The sequence below is a fragment of the Scyliorhinus torazame genome, chromosome 7, assembly GCF_047496885.1.
Source record: "Scyliorhinus torazame isolate Kashiwa2021f chromosome 7, sScyTor2.1, whole genome shotgun sequence".
NCBI classification, from domain to species: Eukaryota; Metazoa; Chordata; class Chondrichthyes; order Carcharhiniformes; family Scyliorhinidae; genus Scyliorhinus; species Scyliorhinus torazame.
The window spans coordinates 137,076,865-137,098,155 of NC_092713.1; the positions used below are offsets into that span (position 1 = coordinate 137,076,865).

Genomic DNA, 21,291 nt, shown 5'->3' on the forward strand with positions numbered 1-21,291 from the left:
CTTACTGTGCACACCCCAGACCAACGTCGTCATCTCTACATCATGGCTACCTTTGAGATAAGACTTCTCAACTTTCTTCCTAACGCCCTTTATTCTGCTTTTAGGACCTCATTCCTTTTTTTACCTATGTCATTTCTACCATCTGTACCATGACCACTGGCTGTTCACCCACCCCCTCCAGAATGTCCTGCAGCTGCTCCCTGGCATCCTTGACCCTAGCACCAGGGAGGCAACATACCATTCTGGAGTCTCGTTTGCTCCACAGAAATGCCTATCTATTCCCCTTACAATTGAAACCCCTATAATGATTGCATTCCCACACTTTTTACTCCTCCCTTCTGCAGCAGAACCAACTGTTGCACAATGAATTTGGCTGTTGTTGCTTACCCCGGAGAGGTCATTACCCTCAACACTATCCAAAGTGGTATATCTGTTTTGCAGGAGAATGGCCAAAGGAGATTCCTACACTGCCTGCCTCGTTCTCTTACTTTGACTGGGACATTCCTTCAACCTTTGATGCATGGGACACACCAACACCTTAACTCTCAGCTTGAATCTTTTACGAAAAGTTAGAAATCTCACGGTGGTCACAGAAATAGGACAATCACCTTACGCCATAATGCAGAGTCATCCTGGGAAGGGAGAGTAATTTGACAATGTGTGGCCACTATGGAATGTGATTAGCACTCCCTTTGCACATATCCTTTAGCAGCTCCACATAGCAGACTCCCTTCACCCATGGCCTCACCAATCAGTGTGCACGACAGCTTCTAAGCGGCTGAAAATCCAAATCACGCAGGATGCACTAATGTCAGTATGACATCAGCTTAGTAAGGCAGCGTGAACACACATAGTCTTCAATGCTTTGTGTGTGGGTGTCTCAGGAGGGAGCAGCATCTGGAGAGCTCACACTGCCAGCTCTCATCACTCTATAATGTTGCTACTGACCCCTAATCGCCCTTTGCACATCAGGACGCAGTGACCTTTAACTCTACATCACGTAGCAAAGCTTTGAGTTTGTTTGCATTGTCCTCACAGAGTGCGCCTCACCAGGACTGTGGTTTGACTAGTTACAAACATTCAGGACCCTGCAATCATGGAAGCCTGACAAATTTCTGCCCCAGATTACCTTTGCATCAGAGAGAAACCTGGCCCAGTCAGGATTGACACAGCAGGCAAGAACTTCTTCCCTTCTTAGACTCTGATGAGGACTTAGGAGATTTGCAAATGCATCACTTTCATATGACTGTCCTCAACATGGGCCAGCTCACAAAGACCAATCCTTTCTATATACTTGATATTACTAAATTCCAGTGTCTGTGCTAATATCTTTCCTCAATATTGTATCAGTATTTTCTTTGATCAACAATGCAACTCCACCACCTTTCCTCTCTGTATGTCTTTCCTAAAAAATGAATAGCCCTCAATGTTTAGTTTCCATCCTTGGTCACCTTGGAGCCATGACTCCGTAATGCCAAATCTATACCACATTATATCTATGTGCAACTAATTCATCCATTTTATTTCGAACGCTCCAAGCATTCAGGTACAAAAGGCTAGTCTTTCTAATATTCCTTGACCCATCCTGACTATTTTCTATAGTGTCATTATCATAGATAAGCCCTTGGTTTCTCTGCCTATCACTTTTCTTATTCTCCTTCCTGTGTTTTTCTCTTGTTCTTGATTCCCCCTGCTCTGAATCCTTACATTGGGTTCCCATCCCCCTGCCATTTTAGTTTAAACCCGCTCCAACCACTCTAGCAAGTACCCTTCCCACCCCAAGAACTTACCCCGGAGTGTAATGAAGTCCGGATTGTGTTCTGTGCTGTGTCTACCCAAGGATCACTTAAAGCACCTCTAAGCAGTCGTCCAGGAGTACTCTAAGGTCATCACCGGTAAGGAGACCATTTTATCAAGATGAACACACACCTTTGACATCACACACAAATACCTCTCTTGCAGACATTTGTAAGTTTCCTGATTGATCCCTACTTCCCTAGTTCAACGTCATGCATGGGGAAAGTGGGAACTAAGTATGGAATGACGTTCAGCCTTAAACGTGGAGACGAGATCTACGTGCAGCGATATGGAAGCCTATGGCCTTTGAGTTTGATGATACTTTTTTCATGAACTTACACTCCTAAAGTAACCGCCATTGCAAACTACACATTAGAGAAACAATTATAACATCAGTTACAGCTACTACTTGTGCCATCCACAAACAGCGAACATCAGTGTGACAGCAGCAGGATAAATTCTAGCCTTGATGAACACTTCTCCAGAGCTCAGAGCATGTCTGAGATTTAAGACTGGCACTTATATTGACCAATCATCAATGTCAGAAATGTGTGCATTTCCTGATGCCACAGGCATGGAAATAAAGCCACCCACTGTGGTGAATTTGTGTGAGAATTTATGCAACTGAAGATACAGATGGGATTTTGTGGGTGGGAGGCTATATTTTGGACCCTTAAATGAACACGGGATATTGAATCACATTGAATATCAATTGAGTCTATGAGATGTGGAGAAGGTTTAATGCAACACATTGTTACAGAGATGAAAAGTTAATGACTGAACACCGTGCCACTAGTCTGCAATCAAAATGACAGGGCATAGCAGTCAGCAGGCTGCCTCCGCTTCTGCTGCAGATGTCAGGGTTGCATCTAGATGTAACGGTAGGCTAGGATATCTCCCTGGCCTGTTGAGGGTCTCCTGCACTGGTGCTCTCCTCCGCCTCACCTACTGGAGCTGATGGGGGTCACTACCAGTGACCTGTTAGTGTCTTGGTTGGATGTTCCCCAGGACTGACCCCCCTCTTTCCTTTTTTACCCTATAGCCTCTCCCTGACTTCTTGAGGAGAAGGAGCAAATGGAAGGAGGTAGAAGTTCCCATCCTCCCTCGCCTCGCCATTGCTGGAAGACACCCATGGTGGAGTGATGGTGTACAGGCCTGAGCACTAATTCGACAGAAACATCTGGTCTTGGGTCTCCAAGGAGGCCACCATCCTCCCTGTAATGTTCTTGTCAGATGGTCTGATTTATGTTACTAGAACACTTGTAGCTAAAGCTATAAACAATTTATTAACATTAACTGTGGGTCAAATATATACAAAACAACAGATGAATAACAGTATGAACATGCACAAGCAACTTCTCTCCCAGCTCCCTAGTCAGTCTGAGGTTACCTGACTCTTAACATTCACTTGTATGCTAATGACACTCCGAGTGGTCAGTCAGTGAATTACAACACAACCGTGATACACTACATCCTCTTTCCTTTGAAGGAATAAATTGATATATTATCAGTATATTTACATATGATATCATTAGCCTGTGAGTCTAACGATATAAATTTGTTTTCGTTAAAATTTTTAAAACAAGTTTAACATACACACAAGAACAGCAAGCATAGTATGTACAAATAGTCCAAATCTACAAATTGAGTCGATCAGATTTTCTTCTGACTGGTTGATCTTCTCAAAGTTTGACCTTGCTGCTCAGAACTTGTAGATTCACTGTTCTCCATGACCATCTGACACTGCAGCTGACGTTGATTCTGACTTAGATTCGTCATCCATCACATTGTTGGAAAAATCTTCTCTGGTTTTCAAGAGCGCGCGACGATTTCTTCTTAAAACCAACCCATCCTCTGTCTGTACATTGTAGGAACGGGGTGCTACTTCTTCAAGTACAATGGCTTTAAAAAAAAATAATTTAGAGTACCCAATTCATTTTTTCCAATTAAGGGGCAATTTAGCGTGCTCAATCCACCTACCTTGCACATCTTTGGGTTGTGGGGGCGAAACACGGGGAGAATGTGCAAACTCCACACGGACAGTGACCCCGAGCCGGGATTGAACCTGGGACCTCGGCGCCGTGAGACTGCACTGCTACCACTGCGCCACTGTGCTGCCCTACAATGGCTTTTCTCGACCAATTGCCTGAATCTTCTATCACTCAGTAATAGTAAAGCTTAGATACTCGATCATAACACTGCTTTTGTTCTGTTTTAATGTTTTGCATTTCCTGCAGTACCACTGCATTCTCCTCCTTTTCCAAGTATGGAAATGTGGTAAGCAACCTTCTATTCATGAGTAACTCTGCTAGCGATCTACCATGTGACAATGGTGACGCTCTGTAACTCAATACTGCGAGATATGGATCAGATTGGCTGTCTATTGCCTTCAACAATTGCTTGACAATATGTACACCTTTTTCGGCTTTGCCGTTGGCTTGTGGGTACAACAGACATGACGTGATTGAAATCATACATGACTATCTAGTGTTGCCACACTTTACAGCTAAAACAAGGACCGTTGTCGCTCACGACGACGACGAGGAATTCCGTGTCTAGCAAAAATTGACTTGGTCAATTTTACACAGAGGGTAGTGGGTGCATGGAACTCGCTACCGGAGGAGGTGGTGGAAGCAGGGACGATAGTGACATTTAAGGGGCATCTTGACAAATACATGAATAGGATGGGAATAGAGGGATACGGACCCAGGAAGTGTAGAAGATTGTAGTTTAGTCGGGCAGCATGGTCGGCACGGGCATGGAGGGCCGAAGGGCCTGTTCCTGTGCTGTACTTTTCTTTGTTCTTTGTTCTTTGGTGTGCAGTATTACACTGCATGCTGTTACGCTTGACAGAGCCGTTTCGGGATAGTTTGAAAAATAGTCTATTATAATTATATAGTCTTTCCCTCGAAGGTGAAAGAGATCCATAGCTACTTTATGACATGGTGCTGTATGTAAATCAGATATTTGCATATGTTCTCTTGTTTGCTTGCAACGATGCGTCTGGCATGTGTCACAACGACTGGCCAATCTGTCAATATCCTGGTTTATACCTGCCCAGTAAACAGAGTCACGAGCTCTCCGTTTACACTTCTCAAACCCAAGATGTCCTTCATGTGTCCTCTTAAGTACATCCTGGCGAAGAGATTGAGGTATAACTATAGTATTCAAACAAAGTACCACACCATTAATGATACTGAGTTCAGATTTTATATTGCAGAACTCCATACATTGACCTCTGGGCTAGTGTGAGTTGATGTTCCTCATCACCACTTGAAGAGCTTGATCCTTCCTGGTCTCTTCTTGGATCTCACGTAGTTTCGCATCTGATACTGGTAGTAGTGTGGAAATAAGATTGACATGCAGATCTACATCTTCAGCAATTTCATGACTGATATTTTGTATCGGCTCTTGATAGTGCAATATCTGCTGCTAAAAACAAATATTTGCCTGGCGTGTAGATGAGATTGAAGGCATAGCATTGTAACTTCATCATCAACCTCTGAATGCGCGGAGACATTTGGTCGAGATTCTTCTTGATGATGTTAACTAAAGGACTCAACTGTGAAAGTTTGAAGACCATACACGTAGCCGTGGAATTTCTCCAAGTCTACAATTAAACCTAGGCATTCTTTTTCGATTTGAGCTACCTCTACTCTGTTGTCGTCATGGATCGTGATGCATATGCGACTGGTTTCCAATCGTCATGCTTGAGTTGCAAAAGAACTGTTCCTAGACCATCTTTCGATGCGTCTGTTGACACTTTAATCTGCCTAGATGGGTCACAAAATGTGAGAACTGGCATGTTGGTTAGTGAAGTCTTGAGCTTCTTCCACTCTTGCTCATGTTGCTCAGTTCAAGTGAAATCCGTTGTCTTGTGCAGGAGATCATGTAAATGTGTTGTTTTTGCTGACAGGTTTGGAATGCATTTCCCTATAAAATTGATTATACCCATCACTCTTAAGATGGCTCTCTTGTCGTGTGGTTTTGGCATGTTGAGAATTGCTTGGATTTTGTCCTTGTCAGGTTCAATGCCATGCAATGAGAGCTTATCGCCTAGGACTGTGCCCTCAGTTGCTCCAAATTGGCACTTTTGCTTGGTGAGCTTCAGCCCATTTTTCCTGATGCTCATTAGAACTTTAAGCAACCTCACATTGTGCTGTTCTATGGTTGAGCCCCAAATGATGATATCATACACGTATTTCTTTGACGTCTATGATTATGTGTTCCATGGCATGGTGAGAAATTTCTGATGCAGAAATTATGCCAAACGGCATTCTCAGAAAGCAATACCGTCCAAATGGCATATTGAAAGTGTAGTAGCTTCCTCTAACTTTAGCTGCCAGAAACCCTGAGATGCATCAAGTTTCATAAAGAATTGTGCACCAGCCATCTCAGATGTGATTTCCTCACGCTTTGGTATTTGGTAGTGTTCTCTTTTGATATTGTCGTTAAGATCTTTGGGATCCATACATGTGCGAGTATCGCCATTCTTTACAAATACCATGGAATTTACTCAATCAGTAGAATCTTCTATCTTTCTGATTACTTTTAATTTGGTCATCCTGTTCAGCTCCTTTTTGAGATGATCCCGAAGAGGTGCAGGTACTCTTCTTGGTGCATGTATCACTGGTTTTGCATCCTCTTTGAGTTGTATCTTGTAGGTGAATGGTAGTACACCAAAACCTGTGAACACATCGCTGAAATTGTAGACAATTTGCTCAAAATCGTTGGAGTACTGCTCCAATCCTGTGTGGATGTTGGATACCAACTGCACTAGACCTAATTTTTCACAGGACTGATCACCTAATAATGAAGCGAAGCCCTCGGAAACAATACAGAATGGGACGGAATAAACTATGTTCTTCACCATACTCTCAGGTCACAAGCACCTCAACATTTAATGCTTGAACCATTATAATCTCTCAGCGATATTTTCAAATTGGCTGAATTTTTAGATTTTTAAAATCAGTCATCTGATTAAATTGGCTTTGGCACCAGTGTCTAACCTCAATTGGACCACTGTACCATTCACTTCAAGTGGTAGCAGCCATTTGTCCCCATCAACCGCATTTATTTTAAATGGAGCAGCAGTTTGCATTTTTTTAAGTCCTGGAGAATGTTTTGATGTATCCCAAAAATTATTCCTCTTAGTTATTACTCCAACAATGATGGTTGATCACTGGAGACTGTGGGCTGGATTCTCCATTTGTGGGACTAAGTCCCACGCCGTCGTGAAAACTGTGGTCTTCTACGCCAGGAAAAACATAGACATAGAATTTACAGTGCAGAAGGAGGCCATTCGGCCCATCGAGCCTGCACCGGCCCTTGGAAAGAGCACCCTACCTAAGCCCACAACACCACCCCATACCCGTAACCAAGCAACCCCACCCAACCCCTGTGGGCACGAAGGGCAATTTATCATGGCCAATCCACCTAACCTGCATGTCTTTGGACTGTGGGAGGAAACCGGAGCACCCGGAGGAAACCCACGCACACACGGGGAGAACGTGCAGACTCCACACAGACAGTGACCCAAGCCGGGAATCGAACCTAGGACCCTGGAGCTGTGAAGCGATAATGCTAACCACTGTGCTACCGTGCCGCCCAAAATATTTCGAAACAAGAGATGGAAGGACAGTTTTTAATCACTAGTGCAGTCATTTTATTTGTTTATTTATTTAAATTAAATTTAGAGTACCCAATTCATCTTTTCCAATTAGGGGGCAATTTAGCGTGGCCAATTCACCTATCCCGCACATCTTTGGGTTGTGGGGGCGAAATCCACACAAACACGGGGAGAATGTGCAAACTCCACACAGACAGTGACCCAGAGCTGGGATCAAACCTGGGACCTCGGCGTCGTGAGGCAGCAGGGCTAACCCACTGTGCCACCGTGCTGCCCGAACTGGCGTCAAAAGGCCACAGGTTCACCGTCTTGCTGGGGGGCTCGCAGGCAGCTGTTGTAGAGCTCACAGCTCTAGCTGCCGATACGGCTGGCAGCACCCCCAGCATCCGCGCTGTGCGGACCTGGACCGGCAAAATAGTGCCCCGCATCAGCCGCTTGCGCGCCCCGGCCAACCGCACGCATTGCCCCTAGCCCCGAATGAAGCCCCTCCCTGCCCACCGATCGGCCCTCCCACTGACTGGTGGCCCCGGACTGAGTCCGCAGCCGCCAGGCGAGGATTCCGGATGGTGGGACCATGAGAGGTCACGCTGTCGGGAATTTGGCCAATCGGGGACGGAGCATCGTGGGGTGGGCCTCAGGCAATGGCCAAAGGCGGTGGATACTCGGCTGGAGTACGCCGATTTTCGGGAGGCGGAGAATTGAAGAACCGACGCCACTCCCAATTTCGTGCGCCTAAACGGATTCTCCACCCCGTCGCCGAACGCGATTTCGGCGGCAGGGAGCGGGAATCCAGCCCCATGTCTTCCACTGTGCTGACCGATCTGGTGTTGAGCCAAGTGATTTTTTTTCCTTTGCACCTGGAACAAAACTTGCCAAACACTGGACACAGCACTGCCTTAATTTGTGCTTTTGACCACGTCTTTTACACACAAATACTTTGTCCTGATTTCCAACCTGTTTGTTGGTGTGTGAGGAGCTGCAGGAACTTTCCCGCCTTTCCCGGAGTGCTTTCCTCCAAGAAGACTGCTATTACTGAGAAACATTTTGAATGCTGTGTTGCTAGCTTGTGAGCCTGACCAATCTTAACTGTTTGTTCCAAGGACAGCTCCGATTCCCTCAGCAACCGTTCCCTCAGCTTCATTCACACCAAACACAATTTGGCCCCGAATCAAGGAAGATTCAACCGCAGAAAAATTTGAGGTTTTTACTTTTAACTTTAAATCAGTGATGAAATGATTGATGGACTCTTCTGTCTTCTGTAAAAGGGATCTGAACACACAGCGTTCATAAAGTTAATTCTTTCTGTGGTGCAACTTTCATCACATCTTCAAATTTCTTTGTTAAAATTTTTACTTTCTTCCTCGTTTGTAAATTTAAACGTTAAACATAGCATTTGCTTCGGGCCCTGCCGCTGTTAGGAGCATCGCTACCTTAAGCAAATCTGATTGATCTCCTAAATTTATTGTAGTAAGAAACAGATTAAATTGCTTAAACAGTTGCTGTCCATATTACCATGAAATCTGAGACTCATTGGTGGCTTCAACGACTCCATGCGATTCATTATTGCAGTCTGCAAAATCTTCAAATCTCGGTGGACCTCGTGGCAGGCTTCACTCGATGATGCAATAGATTTTCTGAGTGTTTAATACCATTGAGTCCTGGTACCATGTAGTGTTCTTGTTGGATGGCCTGATTTATATTACAGGCACACTTGTAGCTAAAGCAATAAACAATTTATCAACATTTACTATGGGTCAAATATATACAAAACAACCGATGACTAATAATATGAACATGCACAATCAACCTCTCTCCCAGCTCCCGAGTCAGTCTGAGGTCTCTAACATTCACTTATATACTAATGATACTCCTAGTAGTCAGTCGATGAATTACAACACAACCATGATATCATTACACTCCCCATGGCGACTTTGATGTCTCTTGGAGCGAATTTCAGAGGTCTGTCCTCAGAATCAGCAGTCCTCCGAGTGTCAGAGATCTCGGGCGGGATTCTCCGACCCCCCACCGGGTCGGAGAATTGCCGGGGGTCGGCGTGAATCCCGCCCCCGCCGTCCTCCGAATTCTCCGGCCCCCCAAAAATCGCCCCGGTGTGAATCGCGTCGCCTGCCTCGGAGAATGATAGGGACCGGCGCAACTCAATGGGCCCCGGAGCCGCCCAAATTCTCCGGGCTGCGATGGGCCAAAGTCCTGCCCGTTTAACGAGGGTTCCGCTGGCGTAAATCAAGGTTGGTCCCTAACGGTGGGACCCAGCTCCGTGGGCGGCCTCTGCGGTCCTCGGGGGGGTGCGGGGCGATCTGGCCCCGGGGGTGCCCCCACGGTGGCCTGGCTCGCGATCGGGGCCCACCGATCCGCAGGCGGGCCTGTGCCGTGGGGGCACTCTATTCCTCCGCGTCAGCCTTGTACCGATCCACGATGGCCGACGCGGAGATGAACCCCCACCCCGCACATGTGTGGGATGACGCCAGCAGACGCTGGCGCTCCCGCGCATGCGCCAACTCATGCCGGCCGGCCGAGGCCCTTCGGTGCCGGTTGGCGTGGTGCCTAGCCCCTTACCGCCGGCCGGCACGGCGCAAACCACTCTGGCGACGTCCTAGCCCCTGAAGGTGCGGAGGAGTCTGCACCTTTGGGGCGGCTCGACGGCAGAGTGGTTCCCGCCAGGGTTTGCATCGTTTTTTCCCGCCCCGACGATTTGCGCAGAATCCCGCCCCTCGGCTATTGAAATTACTGCCAGCTTTGGATATGTATTGGTGAGATTATAAACCTATACCTACTCTAGCACTAGGACCCACAAAGGTGGGTATATCTGCGCTAGTGGAGGGTCTAAGGTGAATGCAGTGATAGGTCTTCCTCTGAGGTTGCATCTGCTTCTTCCTCTGAGTTCTGGGGACTGGGATTCTGTATTTCTTTTGAGGCTGTCCTCCCTCTTTTCTGACTGGTAGCTGGAATAGAGAGAAGAGAGAATTAGTGATTGATGAGGCAGGCTCATGCACCTAAAATGCCCATTTGTGATAACCATAGGTTTGTGCGATTTGATGTGAGGTTCCGGTGCTGGCGGTAGGTTTGGATTGCGTACTTTAGGGGGGCAATTTTGCGGGGCTGGAGGAGTTGGAGGAAATGTATGAGTTGCCCAAGGGGAATGGCTGCAGGTACCTGCAGGTTCAGGATTTTGTGAGGAAGAATGTCCCTGCCTTCCCGGGGTTGCCACCTCCAGTGCTGCAAGATAGTCTTCTGTTGAAGGACGAAATTAGGGTGGGGAAGGTGTCTGATATTTACAAGGAACTGATGGAGAGGGAGGGCGCCCTGGTGGAGGATATTAAGTGCAAATGGGAGGAGACAGTGGGAGAGGAAGTGGGGGCTGGGACATGGGCTGAAGCCTTGCAGAGGGTGATTGCATCCTCGTCGTGTGCGAGGTTAAGCCTATTTCAGTTTAGGATGAGCAGGTTTTTTGAGGGGGTGGAGGATAGGTGTGGGCGGTGCATGGGGGAGCCCGGAGCCCGCAAATCACGTTCATATGTTCTGGGCGTGCCCAGGATTGAGGGGGTTTAGGCAGGGGTTCTGGGATGTTATGTCTGAGGTTCTGGGCGTGGGGGTGGCCCCGAGTCCGGAGGTGGTAATATTTGGTGTGTCGGAAGACCCGGGAGTGCAAGGGGCGGAGCGCTGATGTGTTGGCCTTTGCCTCCCTGATAGCCCAGAGATGGATTTTGTTATGTTGGTGGGACTTGGAGCCACCGAAGGCAGGGTTGTGGCTGAGTGACCTGGCAGAATTCCTGCAGTTGGAGAAGATCAAGTTTACTCTGCGGGGATTGGTAGTGGGTTCATCCGGAGGTGGAAATCGTTCATTGATTTCTTCAAGGAGGATTGAGGGGTTAGCAAGAGGGTGTGTGGGGGTTAAAATGGGGAAGGCGAGACGTGGTTGGGGTTAGGTGTCGGGGACTGGAGGGTTGGGGTTGTTTGTTGAGTTGATACTTCTGATACTCTTTGGTTCTTTTGACATTTTGTATATTTAGATTTTTGTGGAAAAGCATAGAATAAAAATATTTTTTAAAAAGTAAATGCAAGAGTTTTAATATACTGTAATATCAAATGTGGAAACTTAAAATAATTTGGATCATTTGATAAATGAGATGTTTGTAATTAGTTCATTTTGCTTCCGGTAATAACAAATGAGAAATTGCATTGAATAGATTTATTTTACTGGTATTTACAAAATTGAAACCTGTGAATGTTTATATTTGATGCAATGGAAATATTACTGAGTGTATCAAATGCCAGTGATGAAAACCCAATTGCCTTACAACCTCAGCTGTGCTAACAGCTTTTGAGGGTTTTAACGCAGAATCATTTCATGAGGATTCAGAATAACGTTTTATCAATATTGCGCCATACCATATAAACAGTAAAACACTGAATGAAACTTGTGGGCAATTCTGTAGGATAACAAGTACGCACTGTTCAATGACAACATGAAACAACAGAATATTATTTCAACATTTAGTAATGATCAATGTCTTGGATCAAGCCCACCATGCTGTGAAAGACCAAAACTATTCATTTTTGTATATGCAATAATGTAGATTTGCAAAGATGGATATTGGGAACCTTAAGTGTAGGATTTAATTGTTGTGTATAAGAGTACATGCAACTGTGGCAAGCTTCAGATTTTGGTTTCAAATTTACCAGGACAGAATTTAAGACAAATTGAATTTGTTTCCAGAATCATATTTTAATAATTAAAAGACTCAAATGATGTAGGATTAAAGATTCATACATGTGGCAGTGCTTCAAAGTGGACACTACGTAGACGACATCAATTTTCTGGCAGCAGATAATGCTGCAGGAAACTACAACTTTTCATGGGTTTCTTCAATATTACCAATAAGGAATGCTGTGGAGATTGCAATGCGTGACGATGTCTCCTCCCTGGGCAATCGATGTAGTCTATGTAGCACCGCTTTGAATTAGTGTTTACCTTTTTAGTATTTTCAGAATGGTCTGTTAAAAATTGTGTTTTTTCCATTTCTTGGATTATTATCGTATGATGAGCAATCTAATGTGTGCAAATGAAGAGCATTTCTTCATAACTTTAAGACATTAACTCTCCTATTGTGGTGACATCTAATTGATCACAGATAGTCTTTCAATCACAAAGGTGACTGATCGTAAATGACTTATTTATATATCAGTTGTGGCTGTCATGTCTGATCTGTGAAATTGAGGGCTTCCCACAATGTGTGCTTGTAGAAACAGGAGGCCATTTAGACCCTCTTAATGCTCCGCCATCTATTGAGATCATGGCTGATCTGTGACTAATCTTTGTCCTATGTCCCTCTGTGAACAATATCCATCCATTTTGAATATAAAATTAGGGTGCGATCTAACGTCCATTGCTATTTTAAAAGAAAGCTCTGAACTTCTATCACCCTTTGCATGTAGAAGTGTTTCCAAACGTCATTCCTGGTAGGTCTCGCTCTACTTCTTAGGCTATGTTCCCAGTCATAGATGCCCCAATTAGTGGAAATAATTTCTCTATGTCTAATATTAAGTCTCCTTAATATCATGAACTGAATTAAATCATCTCTTAACCTTCAAAATCCCAAGGAATTCATCCCTAAAGTGTGTAATTGCTCTGAGTAATTTAATTCTTGGAATCCAGGTTTAATTCTGGTAAATCTGTGCTGCATTGCTTCCTAAAATAGAACGGCCAGAATTACAGTACCACAAGTGTGATCTAAACATGGCTTTGTATAGCTGTAGCATGACTTCTACTTGCTTATGTTCTGATCCCCTGTATATGAAAGCCTGCAGTCCTTTTTTGATTATTTTCACTTAATCTGCTAATGCCTCAACGTGAGTCTGCTGATGAAGGTGAATATGAATGGTTCCATAGCACTATTTGAAAAAGAAGTGGAAGTTCTGCTGATGCTCTGACCAAGTTTCTTCCCTCAGCTAACATCCGCAAAGAAGATTTTCTGGCCATTCATTTGTTTACTGTTCGTGGGATCTTCCTGTAGATCAATTAACTATTGTGTTTGCCTTCAAAACAATGACTACACTGCTATTAGAATGATAGAATCTCTACAATGCAGAAGGAGGCTATTCGGCTCATCGAGTCTGAACCAACCCTTCAAAGACCACCCTACCTAGGCCCAATCCCTCATCCTCTCCCTGTAACCCCACCTAACCTTTGGACAGTAAGTGACAATTTAGCATGGCAATCCACCTAACCTGCACATCTTTGGACTGTGGGAAGAAACCGGAGCACCCGGAGGAAACCCACGCAGATAACACGGAGAACGTACAATCTCCACACAGACAGTCACCTGAGGCCAGAATCGAACCCGGGCCCCTGGCACTGTGAGGCAGCAGTGCTAACCACTGCACCACCATCCCGCTCCTAATTCGTATGTTTATATTCTTATCTCTATACCTCATCTGCACCACAAGTCATCTTGCCCATCAGACGTTTCCTCGTTGACTTAAATTGGATCTCAGCTTTCCAAAATTTAAACTTTAAATTGATCATCCTTGTGTCTAAATCTGTCCTTATACCTCTACCCGTCATTGCCTTGATAGCTATCTTTTTTGGATTTTCCATTCCCAGAGTCATATACACATCCTGCCTGCCACACCCTTCACTCTGCCATTGTGGTTGTACTTTCAGTCTACGGCAACAGCAATAGGCCATTCAAGCCCACAAAACTTTCATTCAATTAGATTTTGGATGATCTGTAACTTAACTCCACTACAATTTCGACAAAGAAATGCTTCCTGACATCACCACTGAGCTAACTTCAAGTTTATGGTCCTCAGCTTGCCCAGAGCTTGCCCTCAAGAGTAAATAATTTCCCACTCCCCTTGCAACTCCCTTAATCATCTTAAATGCCTCAAATAGATCTTCTATGCTTCAGCAAATATCAGCATAGTTTGTGCAACCTGCTTTTGTAATTTAACTGCTTTAGTCCTGGGGCTGGATTCTCCAAAAATGGGGCTATGTCCCCACACTGGCATTTAATTCCAGACTTTCCATAAAATTTTTTACAGCTATTCACGTACCTTGAAGGGTCTGGCAGGGCCTCGGAGAACTTCTCGCAGCTTCAGCTGCGCGAACGGGCCCCCGCACATCTGGGTTCAAGTCCACGTATGTGCAAGGCGGCGGCCTGCAGCAGCTGCGCCGAATGCGATGGCGGACCTGGACCAACAAAGAAGGTCCCAACAATCTGCCCCGCGCCGCTCGATCTATCCTGCCAGATCGCCGCCCCGGCCGCCCATAAAGACCCCCCCCCCTGTTTTTGATCTCCCCAACCCCCACCAGGGTGGCCACAGACTGAGCCCCGACTGGCCAGGCGTGGTTAGAACTACGGCGTGAACCCTCCTGAAAAGGTTGTGAGCAAGCTATACAGCATTATATGCTGTATTCAAGAGACTTTAATCCACACTCATACTGTAAAATAAGTGCACTAAAGGACTCATCATCTGAAGCCGGGACTATTATCTTTTCACCTTAATCTTTTCTTATTTTTCCACCTTGCCCACCAATTCTGTGTTTGTCTGTCTTGTGTGTGTGGGTAGAAGGTGCACTCACGCCACTGGGAAGTCCACTGGCGTGAATGCACTGCCGGCGAAATGGAGGATCCTGCCGGCAGAGAATCCAGCTCCAGGTTTGCAGTGATTTAATAGGTTTGAACTGGTAGCTGCAAAGCCTTTATTCAGGTGGACGAGTTAACCCTGGTTTATTTAAAAGAGCTTCGCAAAGACAAGTTAGTCGAACTGGTAGCTAAATTAAAATAGAAGTATCAGCTGGATCTAGGAAGGCAGAGATAATTGAAACAAATGCTCAACATTTAAATTTGCAAGAAATGCAAGAAACACAGCCTGGGTCATGGCAACACTCAGTAGAATTGGCTAAAATCGAGTTACAAATGGAACAATTGGAAATGCAGCAATTTCAAATCCTAACTTTTTACTTTTACCCTAAAGTTAAAATCCTACTAATGGTGCACTGTTGCAATGAGAGTCATCTTTAAAAAATTGTCTCCCAGTCTACTTGTTGAATTATCTCCCAGGTTATGTTAACATCTAATGGATATGACTCATGGCCTGATGTCATCATAACTACACTCATTTGCAGAGAGGTTCAAACCAATAAAGTGCCAAATTATGTTTTTAAATGCTGCATTATGTTTTTCAATTTCCAGTCTGCTGAGAGCAATTTAAAAACTTGAATTGGTTAAACACTGGCAGTGATGAATAAGGTGCTCAAAATAAAGCAATTTAAATAAATGGTCTGCTGAAATGTATACGGTATTTTTATGAGTATCGGCCACATGCCTTCACTAATTTCAGATTGGTAATAAAAGGCAGAACAAGCTGCTCATTATCTACAAGGAACAATGACGACAAGTTACCTTATGAGAATATCGAAAGTGTTTACTCAGCCCAAGCAGGGTGAGAAAAAGCACATAAGGTAGTTGAATCTAGTTGGAATGCTGCGCTGTGGATATTGAGTGGACATAGAGGAGGCCAGGACATGTTTCCCTGGGACAAGATGAAAACAAACTCCAAACAAGTTAAGTGAAAACGATACCAAAAGAGAAAATGCTGGAAAATCTCAGCGGGTCTGGCAGCATCTGTAGGGAGAGAAAGGAGCTAACATTTCGAATCCAGATGACTCTGTCAAAGCTTTGTCAAAGTGAAAACTACAGTTGAGCATTGAGTATACCCCCCAAAAAAGGTGTGGTCTATAATATATAAATTGGCATGTTTGCAAAACTACTTACCAAGATTATCCTCCACTTCATAAGTTTTCAGAAGAAATAAATAGAAAATGTTGACTTTTAAACTGTGTATATTTGCACATATGCATTATAACATTCCTAACTCTATCTGCCCCAATACAGAATTGTTTTATTTTTGATTTTTTTTTTCTGTAGGAAAAAGAGAAAAAGTACATGCTCCCATTAGACTATCTGAAAATTAGAGATGTGGAGAAAGGTTTCATGTCCAGCAAATACGTATTCGCACTTTTTAACACAGAGCAGAGGTAAGAATGCATACGTTTTTCTGTGGTTAGAACCAGGCCTTTCTATTTTCAGTAATAGTTCAGACTTCTGAAGTTTTGACCATATTTTTGTATCTCATACATTGTACAGAATTATATAGCTTCTCCTATGTTGAATAACTTGCATGTCTGGATCACACTTGGAAGAAAGGTGCTTTTTATTCATACAATTATTTACATAGAAGGATATTTATTTGATTTTTTTTACAAGGTCAATTTTCATTAAGCCACAGAGTCCAATGAATAGTATGATAGCTGGAAGACTTTAAGTATTGGGCATTTTAAGGGTTTAAAAACCTGGGGTTAGAGTGTTTTTGACTGCTGTGGTCATGTTTTAACAAAATAAATTTGTTTGCAGGGCAGCCAGAAGGTGAAATTATCAATTCAGTCTGGGTTAATGGACTGTGGGTTTGACTGGGAAAGTCCCAGTGAAGGTAATGTGTTTTGCAGCCTGCAAAGATCATTTATTTTCAGCTTGGGGAGATGAGATCATTGTTGTGTGCAGAGAAACATTTTGGAAAGTTTTAGAGAGGCAGTTTTTGTGGAGAAATGTTCGAGATCGGAGTTGAATTCTGATCTGCCTGACACTGCGTCATCAATTCGTCCAGAGTAAGATAGTTATAAAAGAGTAATACGTGAAACAGAGTAGTCTTGTCCGGGGACAAGGAAGAAACTGAAACCCACCAGGTGAACCAGCTTTTGAAGATATTCAGCCAGAATCTGAAGGAGTTCTACCAGGAGTCCAAATCTATTCTGTGATGCCAGTATTACTCTGTGCCATGTAGCTTCTCCTATGTTATGAAGATAGTTTGAGAGTTGCAAGCCTCATTTCTTGTTGTTTAGTGGGAAATTGAGTAGTAGTGTTTCAGGGGCAATTGTAATCCGTTCTTTTCAGGTGTGAAGTTCAAAAGGTGAATATAGTATTCATAGTAAAGTTTTATTTTTAAAATTCCAACGCCCTATTTCTTCATGCAATCACTCGTGGAGCTAATCAATTTTGCTTTAATTTGTTAATACAACAAATTCAAAAGGAATAATTATTGACACATAATTTTGTTTTTGTGCTCTACAGATGTGCATTTCCCCCCGGCAATAACAGCATTTATGAATTTGTTTTTCTAAATGATTTGAAAACAGCTAATAAATGTTCAATTAATGATGAGCATCTTTTAGCATTGTGGCAAAGATGGGGCAGTGATGCTCACTAACAGAGGGATGGTAAATTGTTAGTCTGTTGATCTATGGAGAATTAGGGATATAGTCGCTGGTATTGCCCTCACAAGGGCATGTGACAGTCCCCCTTTTCCCTTTCCCCTCTTCCTCAGCTGCTAATATATACCTGGCGATAAGGACTGTGCCCTCATGATGGTGAGATTATTTGGCAAGCAGCAAATCATGATAAGTCCTCTGCTGAGTACTGCAGACTCCTTCAGCACTGCTCAGGTTAAGGAAGTACCTCAGTGATCTGCTCCATTATATTTCATGTGTCAGCCTGCCTTTTGTTCTCTGCATACTCCCCACATGTGCATGGGTTGCATGTCAGAGTCGTTAGCCATGTGGCCTCTGGAAACCTTTGTCGCCCAATTGCAGCCTCTTCGTTCCTCATGGTGGCTCGAATGCTGATGGTAGTGGGCTTTGACCTGCATTATACACTGCATGTGACAGCACTGCAGCTGCATGTTGAGAGAGTGGAATCCTTTCCTGTTGTGGTATGCAGTGTATATAGGAATTTCAAATATATATTGTATTATATGTATCTGATGCAGTAATGATTAAAAGCCTGGGTTAGTGTGTGTGCATATCAGCTGCAGTAATGTTTTATATAAATCCTGGTTTAAAAGGCAGGCAATCTGTGGCTACAGAAGGTACAACTAGGACATCATAAAAATGAGGTCATCCTGTTTTCAAACAATACTTAAGTTTAAAAGGACAAACCTAATAGATTTTTGTTATGATTTCTAGGGAGCAGATTATTCGAGACATTGTGTTTAAACGTAAGTAATCAGCTCATGGGATTTGAGTGGGATAGAGATGATGTAACAAATGGGAGGAGCTAGGTCTGTACCAGGTCTCTAGCAGTGAGTCAGTCAGTTTAGATTTAACTGTGAACAGAACAGCAGCTTCTGAAAGAGCTGTCAATTAAAACAGTGGTTTGATACAGACAAGAATCTTCAGGCTGTTTCCTGAAGGGTCTCTCTTTTTTCAAGCAGTCTTTCCATGACATCTCTGTACAGCAAGTATTCCTGTGTTTGCTAACTTTATCTAAAAGTGGGTTTGTTTGACCTGTGATGGGTTTTGTTTGAAGGGAAATAAAGAAGGTAGCAGTTAGGAGTTTGCGTTTTTCATTTTATCGTTAAGAGCTGTTAACTGTTGTGTAAGCTTTTTCTCTTGTGATAAGATAATTAAATACTGTGGTAATAATAAAGTTTGTTTTAATATATCATATCCCTATTTGTGTGTGGAATCACTCCTGGAGCAAAGTATTCTTTTTCTCACAGTTTTACAAATTTAAAAAAAGATAGGGTTTCTGTCCAGTATCCTAGCAAACATTGGGGTCTGGCCCGAGATCGTAATATGTACGCCTCTGAGTTGGCATGCGACATACACGGGGAGAAATGCAATCTTCACCTTTCTCTGCTTTTCTCTGGCAAGAGAGAATGAACTGTGTTCAGCTCTCGTGGAATATACGATTTACTGATGTCCTTCATGTAGTTGTGATTGACATACTGAGAAATGTTGCAAATATCGCCTATTGCAGCCTAAAAGGAGACATACGCATAGAAGTTCACGAGCACGTTGCCTTTATAGCCATGGTGTGCTGACTTCACCCTCTGTAATGAGGCTGCGGACTTCCTTAATGAAGCAGTGATATCTGATGCAGTGTTCTGTGCAGAGCTTGGGGTAGGAGAATTGCTTACTGAACATTAAGAGGATGTGGCTTCCTGCTGGGCGCCCGCCTCCCTATCCTCCTCTTTGCTAAGCATGATCTGCTGTTTGGCAACCCTGCTCATTCTCCCTGTCATGCTGCAGGCCAAAGGGGATGCATCTCATGGGAGCAAGTGATTGGTACAGAATACTTGAAGTCAGGACAAAGTTCTGCAAAACGACCCACACCTCTCTTCGTAGAATTCAGCGCCTTTAAAAGACTGTGGGGACCATCACATATTTCTACGAGTGCAATAAGGCCCCTTAGCAATTAGTTGAAAAGCGGTTGATGTCCTCCCTGCTGGGGGTTCCTTCCTGCTGCTAATAGCATATTCAACATTGCAAGGTTAAGAGAAGGTGGTAGCTAGAGTACTGTTAACTAGAGGTTTAAAATAGCATCACTGGCAGTATATCAGTGTTACACACTGTCCCATGTCACTCCAAATGGTCTCACCAAAGTGGAGTCCAGTGCAACCTGCGGCAATGTTTGTATGCATGCTGTGGATGCCAATCTGTAGACAAAATGGCAGCCATAGCACTGGAAAAGCAGCACTGCACATGCGCATTTCGCATCTGTCGTCTGAGAATACAGAGAAATCGAGGGGTCAAAAGAGGTAGAGTTTTGCGATTTAGGTGTTCATGTGGAAAATGATACAGACATTCTCACCAATGGACTGCTGGTAGATGAGAAAAAGAGGGGGCCAAACATCATTTATTAGGGGACTCTGGAGGAGCCATTGCTGGAGTGAAAATCAAAAATAGTTGCTAAAACAAATCAAATCGATATAGGTGGAACAAGACAAGGGCAGTCCTACAGGTTTTGGCAGTAACGGCAAGGCTTTGGAGAGAATGATGTATTCAGTCACTGAAGGGTACAGAGAGTTACTGGAATACAGGAGGGATCATGCACCAGGATGAAAGAACACAAGATTGTAAAATATTTACAGCACAAAAACAGCTCATTTGGCTCAATATGTCCACGTCAGCGTTTATGATTAACATGAGCCCCCTCCCAATCTTCTTCATCTTACTCCATCAATACATCTTTCAGAAAGTTTTTAAAAAATCATTTACCAGATTTGCCCGTCGCTGGCTAGGCCAGCATTTATTTCCCATCCCTAATTGCTCTTGGCAAGGTGGTAGTGAGATGCCTTCTTAAACAACTGCAGTCTATGGTGTAGATACGCCCACAGTGCTTTTCGGGGGAGAGTTCCAGGATTTTGACCAAGTGACAGTGAAGAATGGTGATATATTCCCAAGTCAAGATGGTGAGTAGCTTCGAGGGGAACTTTCAGGTGGTGGTGTTCCCATGTGCCTGTTGCCTTGTCCTTCTAGATGGTAGTGGTCGGGGGTTTGGAAGGTGTTGGCTAAGGCGCATTGGTGAGTTTTTGCAGTACATTTTGTAGATGGTACACACTACTGCCACTGTGCCTGGGGTGGAGGGAGTGAAGGTTTGTGGAAGGGGTGCCAATGAAGCAGGCTGCTTTGTCCTGGATAGTGTCAAGCTTCTTGAGTGTTGTGGGAGCTTTACCCATCCAGGCAAGTGGAGAGTATTCCATCACACTCCTGACTTATGCCTTGTAGATGCTGGACAGGAGGTGAGTTACTTGCCATAGGATCCCAAGCCTCTGACCTGCTCTTGTAGCTGCATTACTCATATGGCTAGTCCAGTTCAGTTTCTGATCAATTGTAACTCCCAGGGTGTTGCTGGTGGGGGATTCAACAATGGTGATGCCATTGAATGTCTAGGGGTGATAGAGTCGCTCTTGTTGGAGATTGTCTTTGCCTGGCACTTGTGTGGCACGAATGTTACTTGCTGCTTGTTAGCGCAGGTCAGGACATTGCCCAGGCTTTTCTGCAT

The 21,291-nt window shown here is 44.1% G+C and overlaps 1 protein-coding gene across 2 annotated transcripts in view; it reads left to right on the forward strand.

Annotated features, from left to right (window-relative positions):
• The window catches only part of dnm3a (dynamin 3a), a 445,953-nt gene that overhangs the window by 285,272 nt on the left and 139,390 nt on the right, over window positions 1–21,291 (forward strand). For both annotated transcript variants that reach the window (XM_072511556.1, XM_072511557.1), the window contains one exon: window positions 16,378–16,487. In XM_072511556.1, the coding sequence (XP_072367657.1) occupies window positions 16,378–16,487 (110 nt within the window). The remainder of the gene's footprint in view (window positions 1–16,377; window positions 16,488–21,291) is intronic.